This window comes from Eulemur rufifrons, chromosome 18 (genome assembly GCF_041146395.1).
Source record: "Eulemur rufifrons isolate Redbay chromosome 18, OSU_ERuf_1, whole genome shotgun sequence".
Taxonomy (NCBI): Eukaryota; Metazoa; Chordata; class Mammalia; order Primates; family Lemuridae; genus Eulemur; species Eulemur rufifrons.
This window is the reverse complement of record NC_091000.1, coordinates 48,190,731-48,213,626: the sequence shown is the minus strand read 5'-3', so window position 1 is coordinate 48,213,626 and position 22,896 is coordinate 48,190,731. Positions and strand designations below refer to the sequence as shown.

General features: G+C 42.0%; 2 protein-coding genes across 3 annotated transcripts in view; both read left to right on the top strand.

The window, feature by feature from the left end:
* The window catches only part of LOC138398757 (butyrophilin subfamily 2 member A2-like), a 62,748-nt gene that overhangs the window by 17,574 nt on the left and 22,278 nt on the right, over positions 1–22,896 (top strand).
* Positions 20,229–22,896, top strand: part of LOC138398756 (butyrophilin subfamily 3 member A1-like) — a 41,065-nt gene continuing 38,397 nt past the window's right edge. For both annotated transcript variants that reach the window (XM_069493246.1, XM_069493247.1), the window contains exons 1-3: positions 20,229–20,338; positions 21,865–21,955; positions 22,215–22,562. In XM_069493246.1, the coding sequence (XP_069349347.1) occupies positions 21,877–21,955; positions 22,215–22,562 (427 nt within the window). In that variant the 5' untranslated portion in view covers positions 20,229–20,338; positions 21,865–21,876. The remainder of the gene's footprint in view (positions 20,339–21,864; positions 21,956–22,214; positions 22,563–22,896) is intronic.

Below are 22,896 nucleotides of genomic sequence, written 5' to 3'. Positions count from 1 at the left end.
TTATTATGTATATTCAGCACAACTTAGTAGTTATGAACAGAAACTTTGGGATGAGACAGACCTGGCTTTAAATCCCAGAAATCTGTTCATCTTTAAGTGACCTGAGGCAGTTAACTTAACTTATCTGAGCTTCAGATTTCTCACCAGTAGAATAAAGTCATCATTAATTGTTTAAAAATGATGTTTTGAGGATTAAATGAGATAACACATACATAAAACACAAGCATAGTGCTTGTAAAAAAGTAAGCCAATAATTAGCAGTTAATAAAATTAGATTTCATTCTCATCCCCCACACCATTGCCTGTGGTGTGCATTAAATTACAGTGGTCTGACTTTGTTAGGACCCTAATTTGAACAAATCAATTATAAAAATACATTTTGAGACAACTGGGGAAATTTGTATATGACTAGCTTTAGATGATTTGAAGGAACTACAGTATTAATTTTACGATATGATAAAGGCACTGTGGTTATGAAAAAAATCTTTATCTATTAGAGATTCACTGTAAAATGCTTATGGGTAAAATTGTATAGTGTGTGGGAAGAAAAGTGAGAGTGGAAAATGTTCCATCTCTTCATGGGCACATGAGGCACTTCCCACTATTGTCTCTACTTCTGTGTTGGCTAAAAACTTCCATAATAAAAAGTTTAAAAATAGAATGGAAAAAAATGGCATGAAAACCCTCCTAGTTAACATTGTTGAACCATAAAAAGGCAGGCCATGAAACATAAGAATTCATCTGGGAAAAAAAGTACATCATTCATTGATCCATTCCACAAATATGTGTCAGACACTGTTTAAAGGAAAGAAATGTTAGGCTCAGCTCCTGGGATAGTAATTCCCAGCTGACAGAAAGACTCAGAGAACTTGTAAAGGCTCCTGCACCTGCTGAATGCGGCACATACCATTCAATGCCATTTCTATTTGTTTCAAAAAATACAAAAGTACCTGAGGCCTGTTTGTGGAATTTGAGAAGTCCAACTTCATGATATCCAGTCTCCCGCTGGTACTCAGTTTCAGATGCCCAGGCCCTGCTGACTTTTTAACCCTATCCCTTATCAGATAAACTCTGCAAGGCAAGGCCCTTATCTGTTTCACATTTGCATACTTAAAGGAATGGAGTTAATGCCTGAAAGACACGAAATCATCATTATTTGCCTATGACTTAAAAACTCATTTGCTCTACTTATTTTACCTTGCATCTGAAGTCTTTCGTTTCTAATTGTGGAATAAAAGGCTGTCTCCCTTATTAGATAGACTTCAGGCAATAGCAAGCAGGTTAGAAACATATTTTCAGGTCTAAGGGAATCTTCTTACTCCAGATTAAGCTGTAACCAAATCATGCCCTGGAATTGATCCTGATGTTAACACATTCTCTGGGGTGGGGTGAGCAAGAGCCCTTTCTCCTCATGCTCCTTTCCTACCTTCAGGCTCAGTGAGATGATTAAGCTGCTCTGATCCCCAAAATGGGGAATCTCAGACCTAACTATAATAGTCCTCCCTCTGATCAGTGACAAGAAGTAACTGTTAGGTCCAGAGCCAAGAGAGGCACAGGAAGTCTCATGTGTAGCAAAATGCTGTTTATTTTGAGCAGATGGGTGCAGATGGGTGGAGGTGAAAAAGCATCCATGAGAGAAAAGGGAAGAGCCTTGGGTTTTATAGAGGGTTTTTTCGGGGGGAGTAAGTAAGCGGACCAGAACAGCTGCTTGTAATTAATTCGTTTGCAAATAACCAACTCCTGAGACCCCTGCCCCAGTCACATCCATCCTTCAGCTCTGGTGTTGTTTTTATCAGGTGAGCTAGGGAGGGATAGCCTTCCTCTCTGTCAGGGAGGGAGGGGGAAGTAATACTGGCTGCAGCTGTCTGTTAGATTTACAAAGTCCAGGGACTCTCTAGACTCCTGCAGCTATTGTTTTACAGGCCTAAGTTTTGCATTAACCACGTTCTGTCCTATACATACTTTTCGGGTTCCCACCTGGAACAAACCTAACAGTAACCATTATCATATAAAGATAATGGTAATAACATTTACTCTGTACTGGGTGTATGTGTATAGAGTTGCCATTCAAAAGGGGAATATATGGTGGCTGCCTCAGGCAGTTTAAATGTCCAAATAATGAGAGGCTGGTGCACCCCAGTGGCAATTTTCTGTTACCACAGACTCCAATTAGCAGTCATGGGGGTGAGGATACCCGAACAATAGTCCCAACCTTATCCATACTTTTGCTTTCTGAGGTTTCAATTAACCTCAGTCTGAAAATATCAAATGAAAAATTCCAGAAATAAACAATTCGTAAATTTTAAGTTTCAAGCCACTCTCAGTAAGGTGATGAATTCTCACCTGTTTTGTACTGCCTGGGATACGACTCATCCCTTTGTCCTGCCTATCCACGATGCATATGCTACCTTAGTCATCAGCATCGTCTGCTCCTGACATCCAGCCATAGACATTGTCCTGGCTCAGTGACCCAGGATCGCCCAAGTAGATAATCTTCCTTCTGATGATACATCAGAAGGTTAAGAGTAGCCTAACACTACATCACAATGCCTACATCATTCATCTTATTACGTAGGCATTTTATCATCTCACATCGTACAAGAAGAAGAAGGGTGAGTACTATACAATAAGATATTTTGATAGAGAGAGAGAGAGAGAGAGAGAGACCACTTTCACATGGTCTCTATAACAGTACATTTTTATTACAGTATATTGTTATAATTGTTCTATTTTATTATTGATTTTGTTAATCTCTTATTGTGCCTAATTTATAAATTAAACTTTATCATAGGTATGTCTGTATCAGGGGAAAAAATACCCTCTATGGGGTTCAGTGCTATTTGCAGTTTCAGGTATTCACTGGTGGTCTTGAAATCTAACCCCTGAGGGTAAGGGGGAATTACTGTAATTCTACCAGGCTAGCAGACTCTGAAAGTTTTAAAGGTAGTGCCTGGGCCATGGCTTATTTAATGACTTCCATGCCCCACAGGCCTTTTTGACCAGCCAAACTGGGCTGTCACATTTTTATTTGTAACAAGTCCTTTTTTTTTTTTTTTTCCTTTTACACATACCGAAGAATTCCTAAAGCAAGTCTTGAATTAACACAATAGTGTGCTGTTCTGCATTTAGTTGCAGAACTTTTTTTCAACTTTTGTTGAATAATCTCTTGAGGCTTGGGTATCTGAGGTGGCAGGCAGGTATGGATATGCCCTACTGTTATGGCTGGAATTCTTAGCTGTGAAGGGGCATACCCTCGGCAGTGGTGATGTTCTGTGCCTCAAATGTCAATGCTTATAATATACTCAGCCGTAGAAACCACGGTCACCAACACTCAAAATGGCTCAAAAGACCCCACCCACAACAAGCAGATAAGCACCATAGGTCACTGCTTTTGTCCCCAAACCTCCTGACTTTATCAGTTTAATTTTTCCCTTAAGGTGACCTGGAAATATTGTCATGTGGACTCCAGTATCTAAGAACCCTAGAAAAGTCTGAATTTCATTTTCTTTTCTCTTTTCATGTTGACAGGAGTATAGGGTTATTGGCCTCCAGCAGGAAATGGGAGACTTTAGCTCCATTCCTAACTGCAGCATTCATCCAGAGACATTTGGAACTACAATGTTCCTTTATCAAACACACACACCAACCAGGCTGCATAAGACTTGCCCAGCCTTTCTCCATATCCTTTAAATGCCCTTATCACCTGTGTTGGTTCCTTCCCAGATGCCTCAGGGACCACCTGAGGACCTCTTTCTTATTCCCTCTCAGGGCCCTTTGGGTCCATCTGAGTATCCATTTCCTGAGTTTTCTGGCCCCAGGGAAGGAGCAATCACATAAGTAACCAAAAAACAGGGGATTTCTTTGTGCCTCAGTCCGTGCAGCCAGCTCACTCACAGCCATGGGGTTGGGGGGTGACCTATGTCCTATTTATCATCCTTCCTTCCCCATAAATCTGCAGTCTCCAACCCCAGGCCATGGACCGGTACTGGTTGGTGGCCTGTTAGGAACCAGGCCACACAGCAGAAGGTGATCGGTGGGCCAGTGAGTGACCAGTGAAGCTTCATCTGTATTTATAGTCCCTCCCCATTGCTCACATGACAGCCTGAGCTCTGCCTCCTGTCAGATCAGCAGTGGCATTAGTTACAGGAAAACAAGCTCAGGGCTCCCACTGATTGTGCATTATGGTAAGTTGTATAATTATTTCATTATATATTACAATGTAATAATGATAGAAATAAAGTGCACAATAAATGCACTTGAATTATCCCCAAACCATGCACCCCACCCCCAGTCCATGGAAAAATTGTTTTCCACGTCCCTCGTGCCAAAAAGGTTGGGAACCGCTGCCATAAATCATCCGTCTGGATGTCCAGCCCCTGCACTCCCAGGTTGATGCCTATGCTCTGGTCTGGGTGCTGGGGGGTGGGGGTGGGGTATCATTCCTCCAGCTTCACCAATAAGCCATGGTTCTGTCAGACGGCATGCTGCTCACTCAACCAATTTTGTGAAGCTGATTCACCATGCACTAGTTATCAACTTGTCCGAATCTGGTGAGACAGAACATACACGCAACAAGGTACATGAAGCAGATTTATTACTTACAGACAGGCAGCAAGAGACAAAAGAAGGCTAGGATCCATTTTGTGTGGGTTCTCCAAGGCTCAGGAAAGCTGCCCAGGGTAGATAGAGCCTCAACTGCACATGCCCTACTAGTGCCACAGCTGAGGGACCCGGAAAGGCAGCCCACCTGGATCTTATACCTCAGGGGCCACGTGAAGCTAAACTTTTTTTTTTTTTTTTTTTTTTTGAGACAGAGTCTCACTCTGTTGCCCGGGCTAGAGTGAGTGCCGTGGCGTCAGCCTAGCTCACAGCAACCTCAAACTCCTGGGCTTAAGTGATCCTACTGCCTCAGCCTCCCGAGTAGCTGGGACTACAGGCATGTGCCACCATGCCCGGCTAATTTTTTGTATATATATATTTTAGTTGTCCATATAATTTCTTTCTACTTTTAGTAGAGACGGGGTCTCACTCTTGCTCAGGCTGGTCTCGAACTCCTGACCTCGAGCGATCCACCCGCCTCGGCCTCCCAGAGTGCTAGGATTACAGGCGTGAGCCACCGCGCCCGGCCTGAAGCTAAACTTTTGAAAGACATCCTACTTCCAGGGACAAAGGAAAAAAGCCCAGGCTGTCCTGGGCAGTTCCCCCCTAATTCAAGGTGTTTCATTGCTTAGGAGAGGCAGAAACAGGCTGTTTCAGGCAGTTCCTCCCTATCTCAGGATGTTGCATTCCCCAGCGCATTCTACAGTATATATTCTTGAGAACTACAAGCCAGAAATGGGGGAGAAATGGGTCAGTCCAAGGCCACCTGGAGAACTGTCCTGCAGAAAGAAGCCACACCAATGAAACCTGCCTGACAACAGGGAACAATTGCATTGACAATTATGTGAGAAGAAATCAAATGCTTTTGGGTTAAGCCACTGAATTTTTGAAATATATTTGTTACAACATCAGGCCATACTCCCAGAACCATTATGGAAGGAGGGACACAGGAAGAACCATAAAATTAAAAAATCAGAAATGGCAGGGGCCTTACAGGTAATCTAGTGGAACTGAAGTCTACAATGGAACTGAAGTCCAACCAGTTTAAGAGACTTGCTCCAGATCACACAGTTTACTGTCAGATCTGAAATGAGATCCCAAGACGTCTGTCTGTGACCTGTAGTGTCTCCATAGAGATTTTGATGATTTTCCTATTCCAATGCAGTAGCGGTTCCCAGAAAATCAAAAAACAATCTTCAGACATTTTTTCAAGGGGTAAGGACTTGTGGAATGGAGTCTGGACAGACTGGCATCTCTTCAGAGTCGTAAAATAGCCAAGAAATAGAAGATTCTGTAGAATCAGATATACCCAGTGTGAGGTCTGCTAGGCAATGCCAATAATCTGTTGAAAAGACAAGATACCCAGTCATGTTTTTTTGACCATTTTAGAGTCTTTCACAATTTTTCCTGACAGTTCTTGTTTCTTTCTTTCTTTCTCCTCTATAATGTTGAGCACAAAACAAGTAGTTCACACTAAGGCAGCAAATATTAGATTAAATATTAAGTAGATGAACAGACATTTCCCCAGAAACTGCTTAAGTAGTGCTAAAGAAGACCAAAAAGGGATTTCCAGAAATGATCTGGACCACTTGCAAAGGCCCCAAGAGGAAGACAGAAAACTACATACATGCATACTCTTCTTTAAATAGCATCCTCACTGCCTTCTGTCCAGCATGGGCTTCAGGGAAGTCCCATCCTTGTACACATTTATGTACATTTATTTCTGTGTTCTGGCTTTATGGGTAGTTTTTATTTATTAACTTAACTTTTTCTATGCATATCATATATAAAATTGCAAAATATCTCTTAAAAGGATTTCCACTTATATAGAATCCTTTTTCTGATAGAAAACAGGGTTGAAACTGTCATTTTTTTTCAACTCACATTATTTATTGGATGCTTACTAAATGACTAGCATAGGCTGGGTGCTAAGGAAAATTCAAAAGAAACATATGCAAAAAAGGTCATTTAAATAGGGTCTCTTCTCACAGTTATTTTAAATTGATCTGGCAGTGTTGGTAGCACAGGTAATATCACTGAACTCTCCATTTTATAGGTGAGAATCAAGATGGAGAGACACTGGGTAACTTGGCTGAAATTACATGTAGAGGAAGTGGTGGAACTGGGACTGGTACTCAGGTCTTCCAGTTCCTACTGTAGCCCCTTTCCAGACCAAAAGCACATCACTCAACAAAGAGCATTAACTTGAAGGGCTCTCAAGTTCAAGGTAATTCTCAGTGGAAGGCTCCTCTTCTCATGACTAGAGGAAAATGGAATAATTTCCAGTCATTCCTCAGGATCCCAGTTTCAATTCTATATTCCAGGGGTGATTTTGCGTTTCTGACTTAACACCAGGTCCCAGAGGCTTTTTAAAAAATGATTCTCAAGGTTTCTTGGTTTTTCGATGATCCTGTAGGAGAGAATGGAGCAAAGTTGGAGTCACTATCCTGGCCAAGCCCCTTCCTGCTGTTGGGAGGAATCTCAGAGGGTCCTTGAGGCATCCTCCATGCTGCTCCAGCACCTCCCAGCCCTTGGCCTTTGCCTGTGTTTCTCCACAGGAATGATGCTCAGCAATCCCAACATACGCACTCTCTTCCTGAAGGAATTTCCTTGGGTAGCTGCTCAGATCTCACTCTTGCTTGTGCTGACACTTCGTCTAGTGGGTATGCTTGGCTTCATCTGGAAATGTCACCAGGAGAAAGAGCAGGAATGCAGGAGCAAAGGTAAAGCCATCAGGAGACAAGGCAGTGAACTCTGAAGAAGACTGCAGGAAAGGGGATTGGAGAGATGAAAAGGGAGAGGACAGACATGAAGCAGATCAAGAGGGTCTTTTTACTGAGGGTTCTAATGCAGTCTTTCTTCACTCCATAATCCTTGTTCAACACTGAACCTGCCATCCCCCATTTACTTCACCCAGGCTGTAATCCCGACTGGGACCTGGGGCTCCATGTTCTGGCACAGCTCACAGGACTCCCTGTGCACAGAGCAGGAAAGGGGGCCTCCAGAGGGTCCTTGGCCAAATAGATCTGGCTTGTGGATGGTGCTGATTAATTTCTTGTCCTTTTGCAGAGAAATTCCAAAGAGAGCTGAGTAAGCTCTATGCTTCCCTCTCCTGTGTGTATGATTTGAGGCCATGTCACATGTCAATTATCACATGAGGTTTCTTTGTTCTACTTCAGGCTGGGGAAAAGCCCAGAAAATGGATAGTGAGTAAATTGTACTTTTTTTAATTTAAGACTTTACCTGCCCATTTCATAGGTGTCTTTGTCCTGATTCTTTCCCCTGCGGCCTTGCTCACTCTTACACAATTTGAAGTTTTAGCCCATATATCTCCTGGCTCTTACCTGGGGGATGCCCCAAAGCTTTTCCAAACCTGTATCCAACATTGAACTCCATATCCTCTTCTGCCAACCTGCCGGTGCTCCTTCTTCCTTTGCTTCGTCAGTGGTGCCAACATCCGTCCAAGTGGGCTCCTTTCCTACCCCTAAGGAGGCAAGTCCTTTCTATAGCTTACCCTGGGGCCCCTTCACAAGCATGGACCACTCCCCCAGTGTTTTCTTTCTTCTTTTATCACAGATCCCTGGGGTTCAGTTTACCACAGCCCTTGTCTCAATGACAGCCACCAACAAACCACTTGGGCTCCTCCTTCGCTTCCCCCCAGAGTGACTGCCGCCCTTTTCATTTTAAGGCTTTTAGTTTAAATAAACAACAGAAAACAGACAGGAAATCTGAAAAACAACCAGCATGGACAACGCATTGCTTCTTAAAAGCTATTACAGTATTTACTATAGTCTGGAGTTTCAGAATAAACTTGCTGAAAGAGAAATCTGATTATATTCCTCTGAGTTCCTAAACCTTCTGTGGATTTCCATTGCCTCCTGCAGTCTTTTTGGGGTGGGAGATGCTATGGAGATTTGTAAGTTCTAAAAAAAATTTTAAAAATTATTTCAATGTCAATTTTAACCTGAAAACACAACCTAAGAAGACTCTGTATAATCTGGTTGCCATCTTTATAATCCATTATTGTAGAGAGGTGCCAGTTTCCAAGGTAACTGCTATGTTTATCATCATATTAGTGGCAAATGACCCCCTAAATGACAGATTTTAACTTTAATGCTGCATTTTTAAACTAGTTCCCATCTCCCTCAGGAGTTTGAAGATATATTTTCAGGTGCATTCTAAAAATTAGTTTTTGTCTAAACAAGTTTTTTCTGTAACTGCACTGAAGAAACACTGGCCTCAAAGATAATATCCAGCTTCCTTGGACTCATTACTGCATGACAGGCACTCAACTATCCAGGCCTCCTCCTTCTGCTCTAACTTTGGATGTCCCTGACATGTGCCACCCCACACCAGACTGTTCACACCACCTGCAGTGCCCCAAACACATCATGTGGTATCATGTTTCTACACCTGTTTCCTCTGCCTGGTTTACACAGATGGTTGACCTCTATTTATTCTACTCATTCACACAAACCAGCACAGGTTCCTTAACCTTTCTACAACTCTATTTTTCTCTTCTAGAAATAGAGTTAATTACACCAACTGCTCTGGGCAGATGTTAAAAAATGAGATAAGGTATGGAGAACACAGCACAGAGCTTTGATAGTGAATATTAGTCGTTATCCTCACCACCACATCCTTTCCCCACGTCTCAGATGGTGAAACAATCTCCCACCTCAGAGAGTAAATAGAAGAGGCAGGTCCCAAACTCCCTGCACCACATCCTACACCTGTGGCTCCTGATCTGTCCTTTCTCCTGTCTCAGGCTGATTCTACACCCTCATCCTGGATGCCCACCTCTCCAGCTTCCCTCGGAGTTCTCTATTCACTTTATTTATTCATTTATTCTTTCAACAAGGATTCACAAGCACTAACTATGTGCCAGTCACTGTTCCAGGTGCTGAAAGCAGAAGAATGAACAAAACAGAAAGTCTCCAGTCAAAATAACATAATTTGTTGTGGTGGGAAACAGACAACAAACAAAATAAGAAGTAATATGTGTGGTATGTTGGATGATGATAGGTGCTAAGAAGATAAATAAATCAGAGTAAGGAATATCGGAAGTTGCAGTTTAAAATACCATGGTGATGAGCAAGAGGAGCAAGGCACAGGAACACCTGGGGGAAAAGCATTCCAAGTAGGGGGAACAGTGCTGTCAAAGCCCAGAGGCAGAAGCACACGTGGAGTGTGTGAAGACTAGCAATGAAGCTGGTGTGGCTAGAGCACACAGGTGACCAGGGAGGGGAATGGGAGGACAGGATGTCAGAGGGGTCTGAGGGCAACATCACATATCACTTTGAAAGTCATCATGCTGACCTTGCCCTTGCCTCTGAGAGGGGAACAACTGAAGGGTCTGAGCCCAGTAGCACTGGACTGACTTAAGACTTAAGAAGTCACTTCAGATGCTAGACTGAGACTGGGCTGTGGGTAGGGATGGTGGATAGAAGCCTGAAGACTAGCTGGGAGCTACTGCACTGATCCAAGTGGGATATGAGGATGACTTGGACCAAGGTGGAGCCGTAAAGTAGTGAGAAATGGTCTGATGCTGCACTTATTTTCAAGATAGACCAAAAAGGCTTTGCTGATGGCCTTAGATGTGGGGTGTGAATAATGGAGTGGATCAAGGGTGTCCAGAAGATTTGAGTCCTGAGAAATTGTACTGATGGAGTTGCCATTCACTGAGATGGGGAAACTGGGAGAGAAGCAGGTTGTGGAGGCAGAGGGAGAAGGCGGCACAGAAGTGAAATGTCAGTTTTGGATACACCAGGAGCCAATGGGAGGCCCACGTGCAGATGCAGAGTAGGCAGGTGGGTATGAAGAGCGCAGTCCAGCTGAGAGGTCAGGATGGGGTGCAAATTATTCTTTTTGCTCTTCTGTATCTTCATCTTGTTGCCACTGTCCCTTTTCACTTACCTAGTGTATTAGTTATCTATTGATGCATGATAAATCACTACACACATAGTGGTTTAAAGCAACACACATTTATCATGTCATAGTTTCTATGGACAGACATCCCTGCACAGGTTAGTGAGGTTCTCAGTTCAGGGTTTCCAAAAGCTACAATCAAGGTGTTGGCCAGGCTGTGTCGTCTGGAGTATTGACCGAAAAAATCTTTTTCCCAGATCACTCAGGTTGTTGGCAGATCTTATTTCATTATAGTTGTAGGACTAAGGACCCCAGCTTCTGGAGGCCCCTCTGAGATTCTGGAGGCTACCTCAGCTCCTTGTTATGTGGGCCTCCCAACATGACTACTTTCTTCTTCTTCAAAGCCAGGTAAGGAGACAGAACCCCTAGAGTGGGTCGACTGGCAAGGCAGAGACTTATACAACATGCTATAATCAAGGAAGAGACATCTCATCAGCTTTGCCACATTTTATTGGTCAGCAGCAAGGCACAGGTTCAGCCCACTGTCATGGAAAGAGAGCACACAAGGGTGTGAACTCCATGAGGGGTGAGTGATCATAGGGTCCCCCTAGAGTCTGTCTGTCACACCATGTAACAAGCTCAAAGTTCTCCCACCGTAAGCAGCCCCTGCTTCTGCCTTCCCTGAACAATATATTCCCACTGGCTCCTCTCTAGGTCCCCATTGCTGCACAAGCGAACTGTCCGAAAAGAGAACACATGACACAAACAGCCTTCCTTCCCTGCCTGCCATGATGATGGACCATTGCTCTACAACACCATAAAAACTGTTCCTGCCTTATCTTCATCAGGGTAGCCTAACTATTGTAACAAACAACTCCAAAGCCTCATCGTATAAACATAATACAAATTTATTTTTCTGTCTCTTCAGAGTTCAGGACAGATCACATGGGAGGTGAGAGCTCTGCTCCACACTGACCTTCTAGGGCCCCATCCTACTCTGCATCCAGCCAGCAAATGGGGAAGAAGTGGTAGAAATATTGGGCAGAAGGCTTCTCATGGGCCAGGCTTGAAAGTAGCTAACTCTTCTCCTGGGAAACGTCATCTCACTGTGTCCTTAGGAAAAAAAGACACAGTATTTGGTGAACACATACAAATTTTCCCCATAAGAGTCTTCTGAGCCTCTCACTATCAAGACCTGGGCCAAAGATGAACAAACAGTCTCGACCTTCTAGAGTCCTAGTCTGGTATAGAAGAGAAACAAGAAACAATAGTGCAGTGATAGAAGAGTGATTTGTACAAAACCCTGTGGGAGATGAGAGGACAGAGTGAGAAGAGGGGATTACTGAATAGCTACCCCTACTCCCAGGGACCTTGACCTCCAGATTTCAGGAACCTGGAGCGTCTACTTATAAAAGTCTCTGCCTTTCCCAGGGGCTCTTCGAAGCATGACCTTGAGGACATTTGGGGAAACGCTTATCACTCCAACTGCTTTGAGGAAGAAGGAAGAGGGTTTTATGGGTGAGGGTCCACTTCTTGTCCCCCTTACTCTCAGTCATTGAGGGCTTGAGATGCCACAGTGGAGCTGGTACTCTCTTCTTTCTTGCTGTTTCTGCAGCTAGTGTGACTCTGGATCCAGATACAGCTTTCTTTGAAATCTTTCCATCTGAAGATTATTGAGTGTGAGGTCAAAAAACACACAGCAGGATGTCCCCGAAAAACCCAGGAGGTTTTTACTTGAACTACGTGTGCTGGGCCATAAGCCTTCTCTTCGGGGAGACATATCTGCAAAGAAGAAGTGGGGGACAGGGTTTCCTGGAAGCTTGAGGTTTGTGTAGAAAATTCAGAAAGAACTTGGGGAATCACAGAGTCTCCTCAAAATGGATTCTGGGGCATGGAACTGCATGCTGTAAGTATCACGCCACTATTTCCCTCATATCCTTCTTCCCACTGAGCTACCTGCATCACCAGGTGGGGATCTTCTTGAACTATGAACCTCTTTCATCATGTGGCTGATGATCTTATATCTCCACTTCCTCCCAGGCTTCCTTTTCTCAGCCCCTCTGGCCTTTCTTCTGCCTCTGGTTCTCTCACCCAACCCCTCTGACAATCTGTCACTGAGGCTGTCAATACTCAGGCACTCTCTCAGTTGAACCTCCTTGGGAAAACTCTGCACTGGGGTTGAGGAGCTTTGTCTAGGGACAACGGCCCCAGAGCTCCCATCCCAGCCAGCAGTGGAGGCTGAGGCCCTCTGACCTTTGATCTCAGAGCTTTGATTTCCTTCCCAGTTTTCCAAGGGGCTGGACAAAGGCTGGTGCTAGTGTATGGTGCTCCAGGGCAGAGTGGTGCAGAGGATCAAGGAAGGACCATGCAACATGATAGACTCTTGTTAGGATTGTGCATCTGGTGCTGCCACCCCAGCTGGAAACTGAAAAAGAAACTCAAAGGAAAGCAGAGAGAAGAAATACTGATATAAAGACAAAAGGGACGGAGAGGAATGTCTCACCTTGATCTTCTCACAAGGTACTGAAAAAAGAAAGGCTGATGCCCACTAGCAGTGTCTGTTTTTAATTTCCACATAATAGAACAATAACAGGAAGATGCTGCCATTTCACAGTCTTTTCAGACAAGGACTTTATTTCATTTCAACCGACATAAAACCCTGGGTATACTAAATAAAGCTCATGGAGAAGACTCACTTCTCCAGGACACCCTGCTGGTTTGGGACATGACTTTACATCTAACATTCTTACATCTAATGTCACATCAGATCATCTCTAAGAATCCAACACATCTTCCATTAGGCAATTTCAACAACCCTTACATCATTTTTCAGCCTAGAGTTTCATGATGTCTATTCCAGTTTGTGAATTTGTTTACTTTTTTGTTTGTTTGTTTTTTTTTTTTTTTTTTTTTTTTTTGAGACAGAGTCTCACTCTGTTGCCCAGGCTAGAGTGAGTGCCGTGGCGTCAGCCTAGCTCACAGCAACCTCAAACTCCTGAACTCAAGCGATCCTCCTGTCTCAGCCTCCCGAGTAGCTGGGACTACAGGCATGCGCCACCATGCCCGGCTAATTTTTTCTATATATATTTTTAGCTGTCCATATAATTTCTTTCTATTTTTAGTAGAGATGGGGTCTCGCTCTTGCTCAGGCTGGTCTCGAACTCCTGAGCTCAAACGATCCGCCCACCTCGGCCTCCCAGAGTGCTAGGATTACAGGCGTGAGCCACCGCGCCCGGCCTTGTTTACTTTTCTTTTCTGTAAATAACTTCCCACTTAAAATATAGTGCTTCATCAACAGTTAAGTGCACGTTCTCTAACTTTTTAAGATGTTTATACCAATACATGCCCATTTAGTTTATCTCATGAAAATTGGACCTTGCTATATATATTCTTCCATGACATGTTTTTTTTACTTAAACACTAATATTATAGTATTTATAACAAGATGGTTTTCTTTCTTTTCTGTTGCGAATGATACTACTATAAACATCTTTGTGTGTAAATTGTGCATAGCTTTAATCACTTCTACAGAATAAATTTCAGAATTGCATTTGTCATTCGGATACATTCTTGAAAGTGCAATTGCTGGATAAAAGCCACTTGAATTACTCTTAAGTATGTGTACATACCTATCTATTTCCTACAGGAAAGAAGTGTCTGCTCTTATTTTTGGTCTCTGTTAGGCCCATCTCCTAAAGTTAACGGTTGAAGCCCACCCTTCAGTTTTGCATTCATTTGGGGTCAATTTGAACCTTTTCATTCTCCTCAAGGAATAATTGCAACCTAACAACCCTGAGAAGGAGGATCAAGTTAACTTTTTGCTTAGTGTACATCTTTATGACTTATTCTTTGTGAGGCATGGTTGTAAGTAAATTGCCTGTATTATCTCATTTCATCCTTGTAACAGCAACACAAAAAGTCAAGTACTATTATTATCCTTATTTTACAGATAGGGAAACTGAAGCACAGAGAGGTTGGATCACTGGCCCAAGGTCACACAGGTAACTTAGCATCAGAGTCTGTGCTCTTATCCACTCCATACTGCAACCTCTCCTCACCAATTATAAACTTGGGTGCCTGAGATGTATTAGATGGTACGTTCTCAATAGAAATTTGTTAAATCAGTGGATTTGTTTCTGTCTCATTTCACATCCATTTGTCCCAAGACTTCTCTCTCAGGGCTTTGTGGAAAGGACTGGATGAGAAACTACCAAGGTTAGAGATATGAAGTATTGGGCCCAGAAACATCTTTTTTTTTCCTTTTGTTTTCCTTTTTTTGAGACAGGGTTTCACTCTGTTGCCTGGGCTGGGGTGCAGTGATATCATCATGGGCAACCTGAAACTCCTGAGCTCAAGTGGGCTGCCTCAGTCTTCTGAGTAGTTTGGACTACAGGCATGGGCCACCACACCCAGCTAGTTTTTTAATTTTTTTGTAGAGAGGGAGTCTCATTGTGTTGCCCAAGTTGAATATTGAACTCCTGGCCTCAACAGATCTTTCTGCCTTGGCCTTCCAAAGTGCTAGGATTATGGGCGTGAGCCACCGCTCCTGGCCTAGGGACTTCTATGACTCTCAGCACCTTGGCTGCTTTTCTGTGTCAAAATAACTTGGATCCTCCAGGTAGCAGTTGGATGTTTCATTCTTACTATAAACGCAGAACCAGCCCTAATTATTTTGTGTAATAAAATGATGAGTTGTATTTCAGTTGCCATGGACCCCCAGATTGAAGGTCATGTAAGCTGAGCATGCTCAGATGAACCAAGCCTGCACCCATGGGTGGAACCTAAGCGCTTTCACCAAGGCATGCTGACCGAATTAAAAAGCCAACACCTCATTGAATGATCCATGAGCCAATCAGATCGAGCCCAGCATCACCCCCACAGCATGTTCCAGTCATATCATGCCTCCCAGCATCACATCATTGCAAGATCCAATCAGATAAAGCCTTGTTGTTCTCTTCCTACAAAACCTGCCCCAGACACCAGTTCAGGGAGACAGATCTGAGTATTGCCAGTTGACTTGCAATAAAGCCTTTCTCTTCTCAAAACCTGGTGGCATAGTATTGGTTTTTATGTACATAAGAGAGAGAGCCTGTTGCTTACTTCTTTTATTTATTTATTTATTTATTTATTTTTCAGCTCATTATGGGGGTACAAAAGTTCAGGTTATATATATTGCCCATGCCTCCCCATCCCCCCGAGTCTGAGCTTCAAGTGTGTCCATTCCCTAGACAGTGCACATCGCACTCCTCATGTAGGTATGCCGTTGCTTACTTCATAACATTACAGATATAATTTTAAGCAGCAAAGCTTCTGATAGGTTTTGAATTTAAAATTAAAACAAACAAAAAAAATAAATAACAATTGATGGATGTATAAGAGATGAAGAGAGGTATGGATCATAATAAAGTAAGAAAATTCAGTAAAATGTTACTTGTACAATCTAGGTCAGGGGTGGGGAACCTGTGGTCCTGAGGCCACATGTGGCCTTCTAGGTCCTTAAGTATGGCCTTTTGGCTGAATCCAAATTTTACAAAATAAATCCTTTTATTTGTATTGATACATTTTGGTTCCCCTTTGATATTTTTATTTTATTTTTAAAATGAACCTATTTAAAATACCAAAGAATAAAATAAGTTTCAATGAAATAGTCCTCCCAGACTGCCTGACACAATTAGAAAATTAAGGCCGGGCGCGGTGGCTCACGCCTGTAATCCTAGCACTCTGGGAGGCCGAGGCGGGTGGATCGCTCGAGGTCAGGAGTTCGAGACCAGCCTGAGCAAGAGCGAGACCCCATCTCTACTAAAAATAGAAAGAAATTATCTGGCCAACTAAAAATATAAAAATTAGCCGGGCATGGTGGTGCATGCCTGTAGTCCCAGCTACTCGGGAGGCTGAGGCAGTAGGATCGCTTAAGCCCAGGAGTTTGAGGTTGCTGTGAGCAAGACTGATGCCACGGCACTCACTCTAGTCAGGGCAACAAAGTGACACTCTGTCTCAAAAAAAAAAAAAAAAAAAAGAAAATTAATAAGCCATAAGGGCTAAATTGAGGGCTGCTACGCTCATGATTTAGTTCTAACTTCCCCTGCCTGACTGGCACCAACACTGCAAGAGGCTGGTTGGCGAGAGTTTATGGGATTCCAGTATGCCAGTCTGTTATCAGCTTTGACAATGGTGCACTGTTTGAAGTGGAATTTATGAATAGTTGCTTAGCTTGACAGTATTTTTAATTCTGTTTGCTTAACAGCCTATCACATCAAAGAAGACCAAGAGAACACTGAAGGAAGAAAACAGACTTTTTAAATGAGGATTGGGAATTGCAGTATTATCTTGTTTCTGATAAAGATGAGATGATTTGCTTGCTTTGTGATACTGCAATATCAACATTAAAGAAATTCAATGCTCCTCAGCATTATAACACTCATAAAGACCACAAATATTTTAAGTTAGAGGGAGAGGCACGAAATGTTGTATTGTGGAAATTAAAAGATAAAAAGCAAAAGCAGAGACAATTCTTTCAAGCAGCAATAAGACCTGGAAATAATGCCACTGAAGCAATATACCTTATATATACCTTATATACTCAGGGAAAAAAGGGAAGCCATTCAGTGATGTAGAAATTGTGAAAAAATGCATTGTCAAAGTTGTAGGATGCTTAGACCCTAATAACATTTCAAAATACAAACAGCTGCCTCTTTCAAGGAGAACCATAACTGATCAGCAACATGAATTAGACTTCAACTTAACAAAACAAATTCATGCAATACTTCAAAAGGAAAATATATATTATTCAATCACTTTAGATGAATCAACTGATGCTACTGACGCCACACAGGGTTTATACTTCATGCCGGTAACAGCAGAAGATTTTCTTTGCCACAAAGTGTTACTTACTTTGGGCTTTCTTGCCAACAGAACATGTAGAATAGATAACTTCGACAACTTTCAGGATAAATGTCATGAAGTTGGACTGAATTTGGTAAATTTACTGAGTGTATGTACAGACAGTGCACCTTCCATGATGGGAAAACATGAAGGGTTTATTGTACAAGTAAAAAAAAAGTATTAACAAATCCAGATGCTTTCATTTGTTTTCATTGTATAAAATCTTGCATCACCAAAATCTCTGTGCTAAAGCTACTATTTTAAGTGATACTTTGCAACAAGTTATAAGTATTGTTAACTGTATTCCTGCAAATGCAACATGGCATTATCAGTTTTCTAATATGCTAAAGTTGAACCCTGAGGTATTCAGTGTGAATTTGCCATATCATTCTAAAGTGCATTGGCTATTGTAGGGACAGGTGTTAACCAAAATTTTATCCCTGAGAGAACACATAGTTACATTTTAAGAACAGAATCAGCAATGTGAATTATTGAAAGAAGATTTCTATGGGAATGCAGCATTTCTGAGTGATATCATGTCAAATCAAAATGATTTGAATATTTCTTTGCAAGGTAAAGCTCAGTCTATGTATGATATGTGGCAAAAAAAATCCAAGCATTTTAAAAAAAGCTATCTTTTTTCAAAATACTTCTTCAAAAGCAAATTTTAGATGAACATTTTCCTCAGTTAGCAAAGGCCATTGATAAGCAGGATGATACATGTGCATATCATTTGAAGAATATGCAGCTGTTACAGACCCATTAATTGGAGAATACAATGAAATGTTCACTGACTTTGAGAATCATGACATCACACTCAAATTAACATTTCAGCTTCTACTTGTTATCACCAAGGGACCCAATGAACTACAAATGGAATTGATTGAGCTCTCAGTAGAGGACATTTTAAAGTCATTGTCTGATGCTAAGAAAGATCCAGTTGAAATATGGAAAAATGCAGAATACCCACACCTTCAGCAACATGCCTGAAAAATGCTTTCTTGCTTTTCAACCACTTACTACTGTGAATCTACACTCTCCTACCTGACCCAAATGAAGACACCCTTAAGGTCACAAATGCCTGATACCCATCTAGAGGATCAACTGAAACTGCCAACCCCCATGCTACAACCAAATATTCAAATACTTTCCAACAAAAAGAAGACACAACAATATCATTAAAAGGTCAGTTAACTTTAAAATTAACAAATATTTTTCATTTTTGAAATTATTAAGTACATAGTAGTTAGATTTTTACAAAATAATGCACATTTTTAAGTATACCTAATTGAAGTTTCTTGAATGTGGCCTTATTTGATTACAGCTAAATTAATGCAGACTTTCAACATGAAAAGATTCACCACGCCTGATCTCGGTAGTAGATACATTGGTATTCACTAAAAATTCTTTCACCTTTACTATATGTTTGGAAAGTTTCATGACAAACTAGTGGGGAGGGAGAGAGGGAAGGGAGAATTGGGTTTCCTGCTGATAACAGAAACCAAAAATACTATTGGCTAAAACAAGAGTTTATTTTCTTGTCATGTAAAATGAATTCAAACATGGCAGTCCAGGGCTAGTCCAGCAGCTCAGGGATGTCATCCATGCCCCAGCCTACTCTATCTTCATTCTCTACTGTCTCAGCACTTGGCTTCCATTCTCAAGGTGGCCTTATGGGCACAAGGCAGCTGCTGTATCTCCGTGTCCAAAGTCCATGTACTAGGTAAGAGGAAGAAAGAAGTAGGGAGTAAGTGTCTCCCAGCTGTTTCAGCCTCCCCTTTTAAGGGTATCTGGGAAAAGCACAGTCCTACAACTTTACCTACAAACCATTGGCTCAAACTTAGTCCTTTAATTTCCTCTATCTCCATGGGGAAGAGAACATTGCAGTACACAAGAAAATTAAGCCTTATTACTAAGAAAAAGTGGGAAATGAATATTACACAAATGACCAGCCATCTTAACCACAGAGCCTGAATTCAAACTGTTGTAATATAATCAGATTCCATCAGCCCAGATCACATCTAAGCCCTAGGAGCTTTGAGGACTGTATCACTGTCTTGCAAATCAAATAAAGTGTCTTGGGAGGTCTTAGGCCACAGGAAGAATCAGTTTGTCCCACAGATCTCATACACAGACAGGATTCACAGCCTAGCTAGAGTCTAACCTCAATGAATACACTGGCAGAGTGCAAAACAAATAGAAGCAAAAATACAAGATAACACAAACAAGTAGCTGAGAGTGAAGGAAGATGCTCAGAAAGAGTTGCAATAAGAATTTCCTGAAATATGTAAAACATGCGAAGCAGCACTGACTCTGGAAACCAAAAAACTATATTATTTGGTGTTGGATCCTAGACCTTGATGCCAGAGGTGCTTAAAAGGGTGCAGTGTGTCTGGTTTTCTTTCCATTCTTACTTTCATTAGGCTCTGTAGTAAGAGATCCTCCTCCTCCATGTACCCATCTACATGCAAGCAGATGTTAGTAAATATCACAGTAGCATTTTAATTAATGCACATTGTTCTCTGTTCACACATTAAAATCTTTATTTTTCCACTCCATTCTGATGACATTTCTATTATGAGGTAAAAGGCATAAAAAGAAGGTATAAAAGAATATGAAGAAATACTTATATACATACACACAGAAGAATGATTTAAATAGGTAAAGCCCCAGAAATGCAAAAGCTACAGGAGGTAGGGCCTGGAATTTTTCTTCAATGGGTACAATTCAATGTAGTTTCAGTTTTCATTCTAACCTTCCCCAATCGTTTCTACCCAGCAACTGGTGAGATACACCACCTCTGAGCCAATCAAAACACTAATTCTTCCAAAGACAGATTCTTGCTGTTTCTTACCCGAGTGAACTGTCTCTGCTTTCTTTCTTTTCCTTTTCTTCCAGATAAGAGCCTCTTAACCATAATAGAAAGGATGGAGAACTATTAATCACCTTTATTCTGTGGGCTGTGATCCTCAGATGGGAATACCAAGGGGTAAGCGAGGGAAATTGATTAGAACCAGGACTACAGGGCCTGGGAGGAGAAAGGGGGCTGACAAGCTGAGAGCAGGCATGCAGAAGGAACCCAGACAGAGAAAGGGATGAGGACCTTGTGTGTGGGTGTGTGTGTGTGCAGACTTAACAGAGGTTGGGATTTGGTGGATCAAAAGGGAGACATCCTGAGTGACGAAAAATTCTAACTGCATGTTCTTAACAATGTATTATGGTCAGAAAGGAACAAAGGACGCTTAAAGTCTGTTCTGGCCAAGACAAGGCATCTATTCAAAGACATTGTAAAAAGAAATGTGCCCTAAAGATTTATATATAAATGTGTGTATTTCAGAACTATTTATTGTATAGAAATATCTGAACCAACATGCATATACAAGACGTGGGGCATGGTCTTGTATAGTTCATGCATAGTTCACTCATTAAAAGGGATTTCCATGCAGCCACAAGAAATTCAGTTTTTAATGAAGAATGATTATTTATAATTTTAACAATATTGGATCCATACATTATACTTTGTTTAGTATCTTTTAGGGGTTAGTATCTGTTTTTCTTTCTATTCTCCATTTCCTCAAAACGTAAACTATCCTTTCCATTATTTATATAATCATTTCTTTATTTTGGATATTTTAGTCATAGCTACATTTTGCTATTATTGATTTTACCGTGTTCAGTAGCCTTAAACATTGAGTTAATTTCTGATTTTTATTTCTTCAACAGTAATTTGTATAAACAGAATTTTTGGCTCAAAGAATACCCTGTTAATGCTCTTGCAGAAAAATTTACATTGGCAATAATAAAGTATATGCTTACCACTACATACAATTTAAAATTTTATTCCCCTATATTTTTCTTTATTTTCAAAATTGTCTATAATCATGAGAAAGAAAAATATCCTAAAAAAAAAAAAGAAAGAAAGAAAACTAACTTCTGATTCTGAAGACGGCACAGAAATTCTTAGGTCAAGGACTAACAATAATAATAATCCGCCCCCCAAACCCCAGCAGCATAAAGAGCAGTTTTGAGGAGCAGAAGATGTGGTGAAAGGCAATGTTTCTTCTGAGGATGGGTGCAGGTCCCAGGCAGGGATCAAAGGACAGCCAGCTGCTCTGTCCCTTGCCTCCTACTCACCCCTCCCCACACCCCTTGCAGATCTTGTTCTCAGAGGCAATTCCCAGACCCAGGTACCCCCAGCAGCAGGTACCATGACTATGGGCCTCATGCTCCCTTGTTTGGGGGGAAACTGTTGAGGAGTTAGTATTTACTGAGCACCTAATAATTTCCACTCACTAAAATTACACATAACAATAATTAATTGTTAAGTAGTACATGAAATTTTTAAAATTTACAACATTAATATAGTTTTAAAAGTAATGAGAACAACAGGCCAAAGTGTCCTTTCACTCGCTAAACCTCCAATCTTCAGTTTAGCATGCATCTTTTTATACGTTCTTGAGACATTTACATATACAAGTATGTACAGATCGTGCTTTTGCTTTTGTTTTTAAATAGAATCAGAGGAAAATGGCAAGTGACCTGGACTTCTTCCTGCTTGACTTCCTTGCCTGCCTCATCTTGGTCCAGCTGCTCACGCCTTGCTCAGGTAGGTATGATTCTGTTTTTATGTGTGTGAAGCAGACAGTTACCTACTAATGCCCACTTAGATCCTTTGAGTTCTTCCATATCTGAAAGTTCCATCCCAAACTGAAGTCAACATGCCATTAAGAGACAAATGGCACTTCTGTTAGGATCCTGTTCCTCTCTAGGTTCTTTATACCTCCCCTTCCCTGCCAAGGAGAACCCTTTCTCTGATGGCTCCATCACCACCACCTCTGATGGAGCTTCCCCCCTTTGCTGACCAGCTCAGTTTGCTGTACATGGACCCCCTGGGCCCATCCTGGCCATGATAGGTGAAGATGCTGATCTGCCCTGTCACCTGTCCCCGATGATGAGCGCAGAGACCATGGAGCTGAGGTGGGTGAGATCCAGCCTTAGGCAGGTAGTGACCGTGTATGCCGGTGGAAAGGAAGTGGAAGACAAACAGACCCCAGAGTATCGAGGGAGAACTTCCGTTCTACGAGATGACATCACTGCAGGGAAGGCTGCTCTCCGAATACACAACGTCAGAGCCTCTGACAGTGGAAACTACCTGTGTTATTTCCAAGATGGCAATTTCTATGAAAAAGCCATCGTGGAGCTGAAGGTAGCAGGTGAGCCCCCAGGTTTTGCTCTGAGGTTGTTCCTCTGTGGGACCTGGGGCAAGAGTTCCTGCCTCAAATCCAGTGCAGAGCAGTCCTGGCTGGCCCCTAGGAATTGCCTGCACTGTCTTCCTACTTAGCTGCCCTGAGACCCTTGAGAAAGGCATAGGCTTTCCCTCAGGAAGAATTCCTCCTGTCCCTTACATGCTCAAGTAAAGAACCCCCACACCCCACCCCCAGCCCCCAGGGGTCTGAGAAGGGAATCAAAAGACAAGGGATGGGAAGGATAAGAATTCATCTCTTCACTGACACGTACACAGTTGCTTTGGTTTAGTTGTGTACAGGA